Source organism: Monodelphis domestica, chromosome 1, assembly GCF_027887165.1.
Source record: "Monodelphis domestica isolate mMonDom1 chromosome 1, mMonDom1.pri, whole genome shotgun sequence".
Taxonomy (NCBI): Eukaryota; Metazoa; Chordata; class Mammalia; order Didelphimorphia; family Didelphidae; genus Monodelphis; species Monodelphis domestica.
The window spans coordinates 22,467,938-22,481,446 of record NC_077227.1 but is presented as its reverse complement, the minus strand read 5'-3'; the positions used below and the strand labels follow the sequence as shown (position 1 = coordinate 22,481,446).

Below are 13,509 nucleotides of genomic sequence, written 5' to 3'. Positions count from 1 at the left end.
AGTTTTCTTTGCATAGATTCCGTATTCATATAGAAGAGGGATGTATTTCATTGGTCATCATAATGATAATGTTGGCAGGTTTTTAATTGTCATCTTTATTGTTTCCGGTCCCATTGTAATAATTGTGAATGCCATTTTCCTGATCCTGCTTACTTCCCTCTGCATCGTCGGTTCACCTGTCTTCCCAAGGTTCTCTGACTTCTTCACATTCATTATTTCTTATAGTATAGAGATATGTTACACTTATGTACTACAATGAGTCTTCCAGGGAAAGCAAATCTACTTTGTTTCTAGATGAAATTTATGTCATAAACAATCCAGTCTATTAGGCTGTGTCTCAGCATCAGAACTTCTGCCCCTCAGATGGATCATGTAACCATAAAAGCCCAGCTCCATCCAGAAAATGGGCCCAAGGAGGAGATAATGAAGCAAGAAGCTCAGTACCATTGAGAAGCCTCTTGTTTAGCATTTTCCTTTCTTCTAGTAAATATTCTTTTATTTAATATTATCAAATTATTAAATATATCAAATATTTTTATGCTAATATCCATTCTCCCTTCTTCCCTCTGTATTCTCTCAACCCATATCAAATGATGCCTCATAGCATCTAATTTAAGGAACAAATAAGTGCTGAAACTAGATTCTTATAATTGTCTTCCAGAAGTGAGGCATGATGCATGTCAGCTGCCATTGATATGATGTTTGGTTTTATGGAAGTGTCTTACTCTCGGGCACAGGAGAGGAATGCATTTTATTGAGAAATGAAGGAGGGATGAAAAATTAAAGGGTATAAACAAAACACCAAAGGGAAAATTACAAAAGAAAGTGGAGTGACCCAACAAGTCCTTTAGCAAATGACCTCACCAAGACTAGACAGTTGCCGGAGAAGTACTTTTCCAGGTTGGAAGAGGTTCCCAAAGGCTTGAACACAATCTTTCCTCCTTCTTTCTCAGCAATGGAAGGATTCAGCTGAAAGGAAGCTATCTCAGCAGAAACGAATGTCAACAGTGCTGAGAAGGCCATTTTATCACCTCATCTCATCATATCTCATTTTGTATCATCATGTTCTGTTATATCATTCTATTATAGGAAATCACATCATGTTATGTTATTTTATATTATGTTATAGTATTACATAGTTGGTTATATTATTTCATTTATATCACTTTGCATTATTTTATTATGTATAATTTTATTTTATCATTTTATCAATACATTTTCCTTTTTTATTTCACCACACACCTCAGACTTACAAAATTGTTATAAATGAGAAAAGTGGGAATTGTATGGGATGGGTTGTGAAAAGATAGGTACACTGATGCACTATTGGTTTAGCTGTAAATTGGTCCAACTATTCTGAAAGCATTTTAGATTTGAAATTTAAACTAATTTTAAAAATACACACCTTTTCCCTTCTTGAAACAGTCATTGTTTATGACTTTAAAAAAAGAGGGGGGTAAAAATAACTTGGTAAAACTAGCTACTACATCAAGTAAGCCTGATAAGTATATGTATCATTTCCCATCAATAATCCCCTAACTTTGAAAAAAAAAGGGTGGGGGAGTGAAGGACATAAATGTTCTTACCTTTTCTTGGGGACAGGCTTGGTAATTATGATTAAACAAAATTCAGTTTGTATTTGCTGTTGTTTCCATTTACATTATCATAGTCATTGTGTAAATTGCTTTCTTGCCTCCACTTACAGTTTTTCTGTATTAGTTTTTATCTCTTTCCATATTTATCATTTCTTACATCACAGTGATACTTCATCACATTCAGCTAGGTGGCACTGTCAAGGATAGAACCATAGATCTGAAGTCAGGAAGATCTGAGTGCAAATCCAACCTTAAATACAGTGATCCTTCATCTATTAGGAGAGTTATATTACAGAGACCCCCACGATAGGTGATAATCTACGAAGTACTGGGAGAGCAAACAGACTGATGCTACAGTCATTAAGCCAATCAGCACTCAGGATACAGAACACAGCTCTCAGCCAATAGTGTGCCCTGTATAATTTCACATCAGCAAACTTGAGTAAGTGGTAGTGGCATACTTCAATTCCATTGTGTACAGCATGGTATTCATCCACAAAATCCCATGATATAGCAAAAACTCCAAGATACAGAATTATATATATATATATATACATACATATACATATATTTATATTTAAAAACATGATCTAGTGAAGCCTTGATAAGTGAACCACGATATAGTGAGGGACAACTTCCTTGTTTTGTGACTGAGTAAGTAATTTAACCTTTGTCTGCCTCAGTTTCTTCAACTATAAAATGGGGATGACAGTAGCTCTTACCTGGGAGGGTTGTTATGAATATCAAATGAGATAAGGATTATAAAATGCGTAGCACATAGGAAGGGTTTAATAAATATTTATTGAATCCATGACATCCATTTATATTCCACAGTTTATTGGGCCATTTCCTAATCAGTTGGTATCTATAGTATTTTGTTTCTAGTTACTTGCTGTTACAAGATGTGCTACTGTGATTATTTTGGCATTCATGGGACTATTTTCCCCCTATATTTAACCTTCTTCAAATAGCCTTATTGGTTAGATCTCTGAATAAGATATTTAGGAATATTCTATTCACTTTCTTCTCCAAATTTCAAATTGTCTTTCCTAATGGTTGAACCAATTTACATCTCCACCAAGAGTGTATTAGGGACCCTATCTTTAAACAGTCCCTCCAGCAGATAAGATTTTCTCTTTTTTAAAAAAAATTATTTATTTAGTCAATTTAAGAACATTATTCCTTGGTTACAAGAGTTACATTATCTCCCTCCATCCCCTCCCCCCACCCTTCCTGTCAGCACAATGTGTCCTTGATCAGAACCTATTTCCATATTATTGATATTTGCACTAGGATGGTCATATAGAGTCTACATCCCCAATCATATCCCCATTGATCCATGTAATCAAGCAGTTGTTTTTCTTCGGTGTTTCTGCTCCCACAGTTTTTCCTCTGAATGTGAATAGTGTTCTTTCTTGTAGATCCCTCTGGGTTGTTCAGGATCACTGCATTGCTACTAGTAGAGAAGTCAGTTACATTGGATTGTGACACAATGTATCTGTCTCTGTGTACAATGTTTTCCTGGTTCTGCTCCTTTCACTCTGCATCAGTTCCTGGAGGTCGTTCCAGTCTCCATGGAACTCCTCCACTTTATTATTCCTTTGAGCACAATAGTATTCCATCACCAACATATACCACAATTTGTTCAGCCATTCCCCAATTGATGGGCATCCCCTCATTTTCCAGGTTTTTGCCACCACAAAGAGAGCAGCTAAGAATATTCTTGTACAAGTCTTTTTTCCCCAGATAAGATTTTATTATCTTTACCATTTGCTAGTTTCTCCAGAAACACTTTTATTTGCATTTCTCTTATCTATGTTGAATTGAAATATCTTTCCATCTAATGTTGAAAGCTTGCAACTCTTCCTTTGAGACTTTGTCCTTATTATATGATCCTTTCTCTTGGAGAAAGGTAGCACAAAGCTGCCTCATGTATCCTCAGTCAGTTAACAAACACTGATTGAGTAGTATGTACTATGGAGTGTGCTAAGTGCTGGGAATACAAAGGGGAAAAGATTACTTGTGCTCAAGGAGCTTCCATTCTAATGGTGGAGATAACCTGCAAACAACCATCTACACAAATTGTATTATTTGTATATATTATGTGTATATGTGTTTGTATATCTGTACATATGCAATAAAAGTATTACTTTATGTCAGAGGGAAGGCATTAGTAGTGGATGAGACAAGGAAAGCTTCCTTGCAGAAGGAGGGACTTGGTGCTGCCTAGTAGGAAGTGAGGGAAGTCAGAAGTGAGGAAGTCAGAAAGTGAGGAGAGAGATAATTACAAGCATTAGAAGCAGCTCATAAATATGCACAACATTGGCAGATGAAGTGTTCTGTGCAAAGAACAGGCAGGAGGCCAGTGTCACTGGACCTTAGAGTTCATGGAGGGTAGTATGGTGTAAGACTAAAAAGGTAGGAAAACGGCAACTTGCAAAGAGCTTTCCATGTCAAAGGAATTTGGTCCATAGTATTTATTAAGGAGGGAGTGATATGGCTAAACCTATCCTTTAGGAAAATCATTGGTGCTAAGTGGAAACTGGATTGGAGTAAAAACTTAAGGCAGGGATACAGACTAGCAGACTAGTACAATAGGCAGAAGGTGCTGAGGGACTGGTTGGTGGCTGTAGTAGAGCAGAAAAGGACTTGGAAGAGAGAAGTTATGAAGGTAGAAAAGATAGATCTGCCTTCAAATTGGATATGTAGGGTGACCTGAGAGTGAGCATCGAAGGATGATATTGAAGATGGGAGGCTGAGTGACTGGGAATATGAAGGTATCCTGGGCAGTTGGGAAGAGGAAAGAGTTTGGGAGGAAAGAAAAGAAATGTTGCTTTGGATATGTTGAATTTGAGTGACTCCAGGATGCCCAAAAGCCAAATGATGATACAAGTGAGGAAGCCAAGGGAAAAGAATAGGGATGGATAGATAGACATGGCTGTCTCTGCATAGAAGTGATAATAGAATTCATGTGAGTTGAAGCAATTTATTGAGGAAGATTGTATATAGCAGAAATTTTTATCCTTTTGTAATCTGGTGAAGTCTAGGAATACTTTTTCAGAGTAATGTTTTTAAATGCATAAAATAAAACACATAGGATTGTAAAGACCATTAATTTGATTGAAATGGTTTTCAAATATATATTTTAAAAATGTGTTCCCAGACCCAGGTTTAAGAACTGCTGGTAGAGAGATAAAAGACATGAGGTCAAGAAGTTCAGAATGATGTGATCATCATCACCTCACAGGATGGTTGTAAGACAGATTTTTCAGAAATCTGGAAGAGTTTGAAGCTGACAGTTACAATTAAATGGTAAATGATAAATGTCTTCTAGAAGCAATGAGGGGAAGAAATGGCTAGAGAGATGAACTTGTAATCAAGAAGACTTGAGTTCAACTCAGACATTTAGTAGTGATGTGGCCCTGGCCAAGTCACAACCTCTGTCAATCTGTCTCCTCAGCTCTAAAAAGGAGATCATCATAATATCCCCTACCTCTCAGAGTTGTCATCAAATGACATAATATTTGTAAAGCCCTTGCTCCAGTGCTTGGCACATGGTAAGCACTAAATAAATGTTTCCTCCCTTCTTTATTTTTCCCAATGTGGGATCAATGGCATCAATTAATCAACAATCATTTTTTGTGTTTAATATATAAAACACTCTATGCCAGGGGCTGGGAATACCAAGAAAAAGGCACAATCTCTGCCCTCAAAGCATTAATGTGATCAGAAAAGACAAAATATACAAGTGTAAGAATATTAAAAGACAATGATACAAAACAGATTCAAAGTGACTGGATCGAGGCACTGGCAGTTTGAATAATCAGAAAAATCAAGTAGATGGAGCTTCTTGAACTGATTCTTGAAGGAAATTAAGGATACTAATAATACAGATAGATGCGAGCTACCAGTTTGGTTTGATGAAATTCAGTTCATTTTTTAGCGATTGGCTTGAATGAGTGGGTCCTTTTTTGGGAGAGCTGGAAAGGGTGGGTGGGTCTGGTAATCAGAAGACCCAGACAGCTGAATTGAATCAATCAATCAATCAATCAAGAGTATAAACAAAGTGCAAGCATGTCTTAAATCAAAGTGAAAGGAATAAATATTTTGATCGCTGAATAAAGACAGATGATGGTACATAAGAAATATTATGATTGGTTGAAAGAATCAGACACACCTCTTGCATCTATTTATATACAGCAAGCCTGTGTACTCTTGGAGGAGCTCCAGCCAAGCCCTGAGAGAAGATTTCTTGAAAGGAGGAAAGACTATGTGATTTTGAAATACTCACCAAAGTCATCTGAGATGCCACCAGGGACTAGAAAGTGATAGTGGTCACCAGAGGGGTAGAGACTGAAAACAGAAGAAATGCCTGTAGATAGATGTGGAAAGCCAGTCACCTGAGATGATGACAGTTCAGAGAGGGGGGGAGGAAGGGGGGGGAGGTGGGGAGAGAGAGAGAGAGAGAGAGAGAGAGAGAGAGAGAGAGAGAGAGAGAGAGAGAGAGAGAGAGAGAGAGAGAGAGATCCTCAGGAAGGCAGCAAACTTTAGACCCCAACAGAGAGCTAAACTTAGGAGAATTCAATAAGGCCTCTATGATATGGGGGAAAAGGGTTCCCAGTAATCAGGAGCTGTTTATTACCTACTCATTGGCCACAATGGCCCCCATTAGATATGTATTTCAAAATAATTTTACAATAAGTCTCCCCATACTCCTTGTGTGTACAAGAAGAAGGTATGACCCCAGTTTTGGGGGTGGGTGGGAGAAGGAATCATTTCTGCAGCAATTTTCCTTTCTATAACTGTTTAGTAAATATTTTTAAAAGCCATTAAAGACTGTTTTATAATCAATGAATACCCAGAACTGACTGCAGTAGTAGTAATCCACTATCTGGGGACCTGATCTACCATTTGGAATAAAAGTTGGGGAAATAGCCCTAGGGGGATGGGTTTTGTGAAAACTTATTGTTGCTGTTGATTAGCCATTTTTTCAGTCACATCTTAGTTTTCATGTCTCATTTGGAGTTTTCTTGGCAGAGATAGTGGAGTGGTTTGACATTTTCTTCTCCAGTTCATTTGACAAATGAGGAAACTGCAAATGGGGTTAAGTGACTTGGCTAGGGTCACCCAGCTGAGTGTACATGGCTAACTCGAATTTGAACTCAGACCTTCTTGACTCCAGGTCCAGTTTCTCTAGTCACTGAACCACCTAGCTGCCCATGCTAAAACTGCATGATACCAAATAATAAGGATAACATTCACTTTTGCTTTTCAAATTTTTAGAAATTATATAGTTTCTGGAGAGCCTGAATGGTTCAGATGATAAAAGGATGGCTTTGGCATCTTAAAGACCTGGATTTAAGTCATATTTTTGACCCATACTAGTTGTGTGGCTTTAGGTAAGTTACTGTACCTGTTAAGGACCCAGGCAAATCTTAGAGTCACTGTTGATCTGTGTTAGTGGAGGGAATTTTCATTCCAGGAGTCCCCTGTACTGATGCAATAACAGTTTTAGACCAAAGAAAAACTTTTTTCCCCCTACAATTCTGTCCCCACTTTGATTCCCAGCCAGCCCCTTCCAAAACTCACTCACACAAAGGACAAAGCTTACCCTGTCAAAAACATTTTTAACTGAAGTAGATGAAATGATTTCCCCCCCTCCCTTTCCAAACTAAATGGAGCCTTCTTTTCAGGGACACCGTCACTCACTTTTCAACAATATGATAGGCAAGACCTGGTGACTGCCCCCTTTAGAAAGAGACTCAGATGAAGGCAGTTGGAAGTCCCTTACAGCAGAGCTGGGTACTGTCCCTCTGAGATGACTTCTTGAGAGACTGATAAAAACAACTGGCCAAGTTGCCAGATAATAGAAAGAACCGGTAAGATTCTAAAAGTCTGCAGAATTTGATGGAGGGTTTAGGACAGAATTTGGGGGGAGGAACCCTGAAAGGGAATTTTCTTTGGTCATGATTTGTTTTCCTGGAGTCTAGAGGCAAATGCTTTGGCATGAGGACCTCTCAGATTTGGGGGTGGAGGTGGGGAAAGATCCCAAATGAGCCTTTTTATTTTGCCTCTTCAGTCTGAAGAGAGAGGTCTCTTGGAAGGTTGGGGGCTTACCTGTGTTAGCTTTGCTCCGTTCTCCATTATCATTGAGTCACTTTGTTTCAGACACTTTGCAAGTGGAGGTAGCTTTCTTGAGAACTCCAGGAGGATCAAAGCACTTTAGAAATCATCTAACCCAGCCCCCTCATTTATATCTATATCTATATCTATATCTATATCTATATCTATATCTATATCTATATCTATATCTATATCTATATCTATATCTATATCTATCTATCTATCTATATCTATCTATATCTATCTATCTATCTATCTATATCTATCTATCTATATATATATATATATATATATATATATAGCTAAGCACCCTTTTATTGTGTGCCAGGGACCATGGTAGGCACCTGGGATACAAAGACAGACTACCCTGAAGGAGCTTACCTTTCTATACTCTGTAAGTAGCACTGCTCCTCCAACCCTGCTCTTCAACAGTTCCAGCTGTTTCACTTCTCTCTTCCTTCCTTCCTTCCTTCCTTCCTCCCTCCCTCCCTCCCTCCCTTCCTCTTTTCTTTCTTTCTTTCTTTCTTTCTTTCTTTCTTTCTTTCTTTCTTTCTTTCTTTTTCTTTCTTTCTTTCTTTCTTTCTTTCTTTCTTTCTTTCTTTCTTTCTTTCTTTCTTTCTTTCTTCCTTCCTTCCTTCCTTCCTTCCTTCCTTCCTTCCTTAATTCTTTCTTTCTTTCTTTCTTTCTTTCTTTCTTTCTTTCTTTCTTTCTTTCTTTCTTTCTTTCTTTCTTTCTTTCTTTCTTTCTTTCTTTCTTTCTTTCTTTCTTTCTTTCTTTCTTTCTTTCTTTCTTTCTTTCTTTCTTTCTTTCTTTCTTTCTTTCTTTCTTTCTTTCTTTCCCTCCCCCTGGCACAGTGCCTAGAACGTATAAGATAGGTCCTTAATCAACGTTTGGTGATTGATTGCATGTGGTAGCAGATCTGGGGTCCCAGTCTCCATTCTAGGATTCTGGCCCGGTACTACTTCCCCTACACCCGCTATATTTGAGGGGGAAAGAACTGTTCAAGGGATCTACATGTTGTAGCTTCCAGGACAGTGACCCTCACCTGAAGAGAACTCATCGTGGCCCGGGGGAAGTTTGGGGCTGTGGGAACCTGAGAAAGAGCAGAAGTACTTAGATCATACAGAGCCCAGCGGCCCCCAGCGACCCTCTTTCTGTCTACTAGATCTAGTGCTCACCCCTGTATCTGGTCTGGGTGTCCCCTGGAGTGGATGCTTGAGGATGTGACAGTGGCCTGTGGCTGAGCCCCAGGGTCCCGGGCTCCTCAGCAATGTGCTGGCCTGGGCAGGGCCAGGCAGGCTGACTCAGGGGCTCTGGAGTGACCCCAGTGGAGATCAGTAAGGCAGCAGCAGCAGCAGCTGGCTACAGGCTTTGGGGTGGGGTACAGGAGCTCGGAGCCAAGCCGACTCCAGCGCGCCCTGGAAAGGCTCCATTCTGATTGTCCCGTGTGTGCATGTGTGTGCATGCGTGTGTGTGTGCGCGCGCGTGTGTGTGTCACTGGCTCCCAAAGAGTTGTCAGGAAGTTGGAGGGGAGGGGCGAGCAGCGCGCCCAGGGCTTATAACGAGCCGTCGGGGCTGCGGCGGCTGAGGCAGCAGCGGCGGCTGCAGGAGCGGCGGCTGCTGCAGGGAAGAGAAAGGCTGCGGCCCGGGTCAGTACTGTCCCGGCGGGAGGTGGCCAGGTAGGCGGTGGCGACGGCGGGCGGGGCCGCTCCGTCGGTGCGCGCACCTATCCGTCTGCCCTTCAGTGTGTCAGAGTGCAGAGCGGGACCGCCAGCTGCGGTGGCTGCTGGGCTATGGCGCCTATGGTGCTATTCAATGCGCTGGCCACGAGGCTGCTCTTCGGGCTTCACTCGCTGGTGGGCTTCTGGCGGGTGACAGAGGTGAAGAGGGATCCCCGCTTCTGGATGCTAGCGCTGCTGCTCTTCCCGCTCCTCCTGGAGACCGCACTGACGCTCAAAAGGCGCCGCGGCCGAGGCTACCCTGGGTGAGCCCCCAATTCCCTCCGCGCCTCTCACTGCCCCCTAGCAGCTAGCCCCAGCATGGCTCGGGACGGGGCGGACGAGACACCAGTAGTTCCCACCGGAGCTTCCCAGACTAGAGACGCAGTTGGACGCCGCGGTGGCGCGCAACCTTGGCTCTCCCACCTCACTCTCACATCTTGGTGGGGTGAAGATTGCGGGCAACCCTGGGGTACAGACTGGAGCTCCAGGACCCAGGTCTCTGCAAGTGTTTGGGGTGGGGCGGGGAGCAGTCACTGTTGCAGGGAAAGAGGCTGCTTCTGCCCCTGCTAAACGAAGAAGAGGACTTGGATATGCTTGTTTCCTAAGTTTACAGTCTCTCTCTCTCCCTCCCTTTCTCCCTCTCTCCCTCTCTCTCTGCCTCTCTGTCTCTGTGTCTCTCTGTGTCTCTCTGTCTCTCTGTCTGTCTCTGTCTGTCTCTGTCTCTGTCTCTGTCTCTGTCTCTGTCTCTCTCTCTGTCTCTGTCTCTGTCTCTGTCTCTCTCTCTCACCCCCCTCATCTCTGTCTTTCTCTTCCCCTTCTTCTCCCCTCTCAGTCTACTCCCTTCTCAATCTCACCTTCTTCCTCTTTTTTCTTCCCTCTCCTCCCATTCATTTCTTTCTTCCTCCCTCTTTGCTTTTATCCTTTCCTCCTTTCTCCTCCTTTTTTCTTTTCCTGCTTTCTCTCTCTCTCTCCCCCTCATCTCTTTCTCTTCCCCTTCTTCTCCCCTCAGTCTACTCCCTTCTCAATCTCACCTTCTTCCTCTTTTTTCTTCCCTCTCCTCCCCTTCATTTCTTTCTTCCTCCCTCTTTGCTTTTATCCTTTCCTCCTTTCCCCTCCTTTTTTCTTTTCCTCCTTTTTCTGTCTCTGTCTCTGTCTCTGTCTCCGTCTCTCTCTGTCTCTCTCTCTCTCTCTGTCTCTCTCTCTCTCTCTCTATCTCTCTCTCTCTCACCCCCCTCATCTCTGTCTTTCTCTTCCCCTTCTTCTCCCCTCTCAATCTACTCCCTTCTCAATCTCACCTTCTTTCTCTTTTTTCTTCCCTCTCCTCCCATTCATTTCTTTCTTCCTCCCTCTTTGCTTTTATCCTTTCCTCTCCTTTTTTTCCTTTTTCCTTTTCCTCCTTCTCTCTCTCTGTCTCTCTCTGTCTCTGTCTCTGTCTCTCTCCCTCCTAACCCCCACCTTTCCTTAAGCTCTCTTGAATCTACTACTCTTTCCTTCTTGAACTCTTGAAAATCAGCTGGATAGCAGGAAACCACAAGAGGAAACCATTTGGTTAAGGAGGTAGCTAGGGTTAGGAAGTTGAGTGAGGGCACAAGCAGAGTCCTCCACTGGGCACTGGCTATCCCAGGCTTCCCTGTGTCTGCCTCTGGGGATCAGGCTTGTGTCGCTTTGGATATTGCTGGGGATTTTTACTTTCTCAGTCAGGCATAGCAGAATAACTCTGAGCCTTTGGTTTACTCTCTCCCCCAGGGAGCCTGGCTCTCCTTTCTTCCCATTTGGCTGCACCCTACAATATCTCCTGCTTCTTACAACTTAACTCAAGTTCTTCAGTGGCAATGAATGGATTAAGAACAAATTTTGTGACTACCCCTGCAATTGATTTTCATCCTAGACTTTTTCAGAGTTTTAAGATGCCCACCATTTGAAGGATTTTTATAAATACTGTTAAACTTGAAAAATATATTCATATGCCTGTAATCTATTTAATATTTAAGAATAATGGAAAACAAAAACTCTGGAAATGGAGGGAGGGGGAATCAACCCCTAATTCCTGAAATTCCATGAAAATTCACCCATGGTTTTTACATTTTGAAAGTTTAAAGGAAGTAAATATTTAATAACCAATCCATATGATATAAGAGAATGCCGCAGGAATTTATTTATTTGGCTAATTGGGATGACAGATAAGGTAGGAGAGAAAATGTGAGTTGAATTGTGTTTGGAGTCAAAGAATCTGGGTTTGAATTCTATTACTACCGGCACTAGCTGTGTCTCTTTGAGTAGGTCGCTGGGCTTTTTAAACTCCTTTTTCCCTTAAGTGCAAAATAAGGGGACCAGACTGGATAACCTCTTATGTGCTTGCCAGCTTGAAGTGGACCATTTTACTTTGTGTGATCATATTTTCTAGAACAAGGTGCCATCCCAAGACATTTTCAGGATTTGATCTAATACTGTGGCTCTCAGATCATCCTTTCAAGTAACAATAGGTTATTACATTTTGGTCAGCTGACCAGTGAAGAACCTGGGGCCTCGGATCCATTATGGTAGAATTACATTGAATCATAAATTCGGAACTGGAAGGGCCAGTTCATCAAGACACCTCATCCATCTGGCACATTTTACAAATGAAAACCCAGATAGGTTAAGTGATTTTTCCCCAAAGTCACAAAGCTGCAGAGCTGAGACTTGAACTCAGGTCTTCTAAGTTCCAAATCAAAGCTTTATCTTCATATATAATGCCTGATAGAGAAATGCAATTAGCTCATAAACAAGTCAGAGGGTTAAGAAAACAAATGAGAAGGAACAGGTGTGAGTGCGTGTGGATGCGTGTTTTCTCACGTAGGTCATATATAACATTGATTTTGTCTTTGCAAAGTGCTTGACTAACAGCAGAGGAGAACTATTTCTAGCAGGAGGAGAATTAAGACTTTAGCAGAAGCATATACAATGTAGAGCTGACCTGCTAACAGTAATCGGTTGATTTTGGAAGATGCAAATAAAATAAAATAAAATAAATAAACCAAAAATCCACAATCAAAAGGACTTGGTGGCTCATTTCCTTTGGGAGAAGAGCTTGAGTGTTAATTGATACTAGTGACTGCTACTTACTACCAATGTCCCCTAGGTAAATCACTGCAAATTTTTGGACCTCAGTTTCCCCATCTGTAAAAATGTTTAGGTTGGTCTAGTTGATGTCCAAGGCTCTTTCTACGTCTAGGATTTAGGATCTTGTATTCTTATTCATTTATATCAAAAAGTTGTGGCTAGGTAGGGCCTTTCCGAACATCTTTCCATCCAGCACATCACTATGAATAGCTGGTTCTGGCTGAGGTCCCCATTCACAGTTGACAGAGGAGCCAGTGGTGGGAAACAAAAGTGATGACCAAACTACTGGCTGGAGTCCAGCATGCATTTGGGGGAAGCTTGCGTTTTTTCCCCATCCGTCATGCGTTAGTGGTCTGTGAGTGAGACCTGGTTTTTTGTTTGTTTTTTTACTTTCAATTTTAACATCTATTCCTTTTTTTTCCTTTTCTATCCCTTGTACACATTGTCCTTTGAAGCAAGTAGAGAAACCTGGAGACAGCAAGTATCAGAAACTGGAATAAAGTCAGCAAGTTGAAGTTAGTCCCTTTCACTTGAGTAGAAGTCATAGAAGGATTTTATGCTGCAGAAACAAAGAGCGTCATTTTCTTGTTGTGGGAAGCAGCCAGTCTAATCATTCAGGATGACCAAGCAAAACAGATTGAATTAGCCCAGATGTAGGCTTTAAGCTTTGTTTGTATAGAGTCTTTCTTAAAATTTTAAGGTTTTATCCATGTGTTTTCTTCTTTTAATCCTTGGTTCTTTCTTCTTCTTTTTACTCCTTCCGTTCTGTCCCAGTAATAATGGTTGAGACAGAAGGCAAGGGCTAGGCAATTGAGATTCAGTGACTTGCCCAGGGTCATACAGCTAGGAAGTGTCTGAGGCTGGATATGGAACCAGATCCCCCACCCAATTCCAGGCTTGGCTCTTTATCCACTGAGCCATCTGGCCGCCCTAATCCTTGATTATTTCTAACTAGTATAACACTACCT

The 13,509-nt window shown here is 41.4% G+C and overlaps 1 protein-coding gene across 1 annotated transcript in view; it reads left to right on the top strand.

The window, feature by feature from the left end:
- The first annotated feature begins 9,297 nt into the window (after positions 1 to 9,297).
- TMEM26 (transmembrane protein 26) overlaps positions 9,298 to 13,509 on the top strand; it is a 60,319-nt gene continuing 56,107 nt past the window's right edge. The window contains exon 1 of the mRNA XM_056795918.1: positions 9,298 to 9,702. Coding sequence (XP_056651896.1) covers positions 9,512 to 9,702 — 191 coding nt within the window. The 5' untranslated portion in view covers positions 9,298 to 9,511. The remainder of the gene's footprint in view (positions 9,703 to 13,509) is intronic.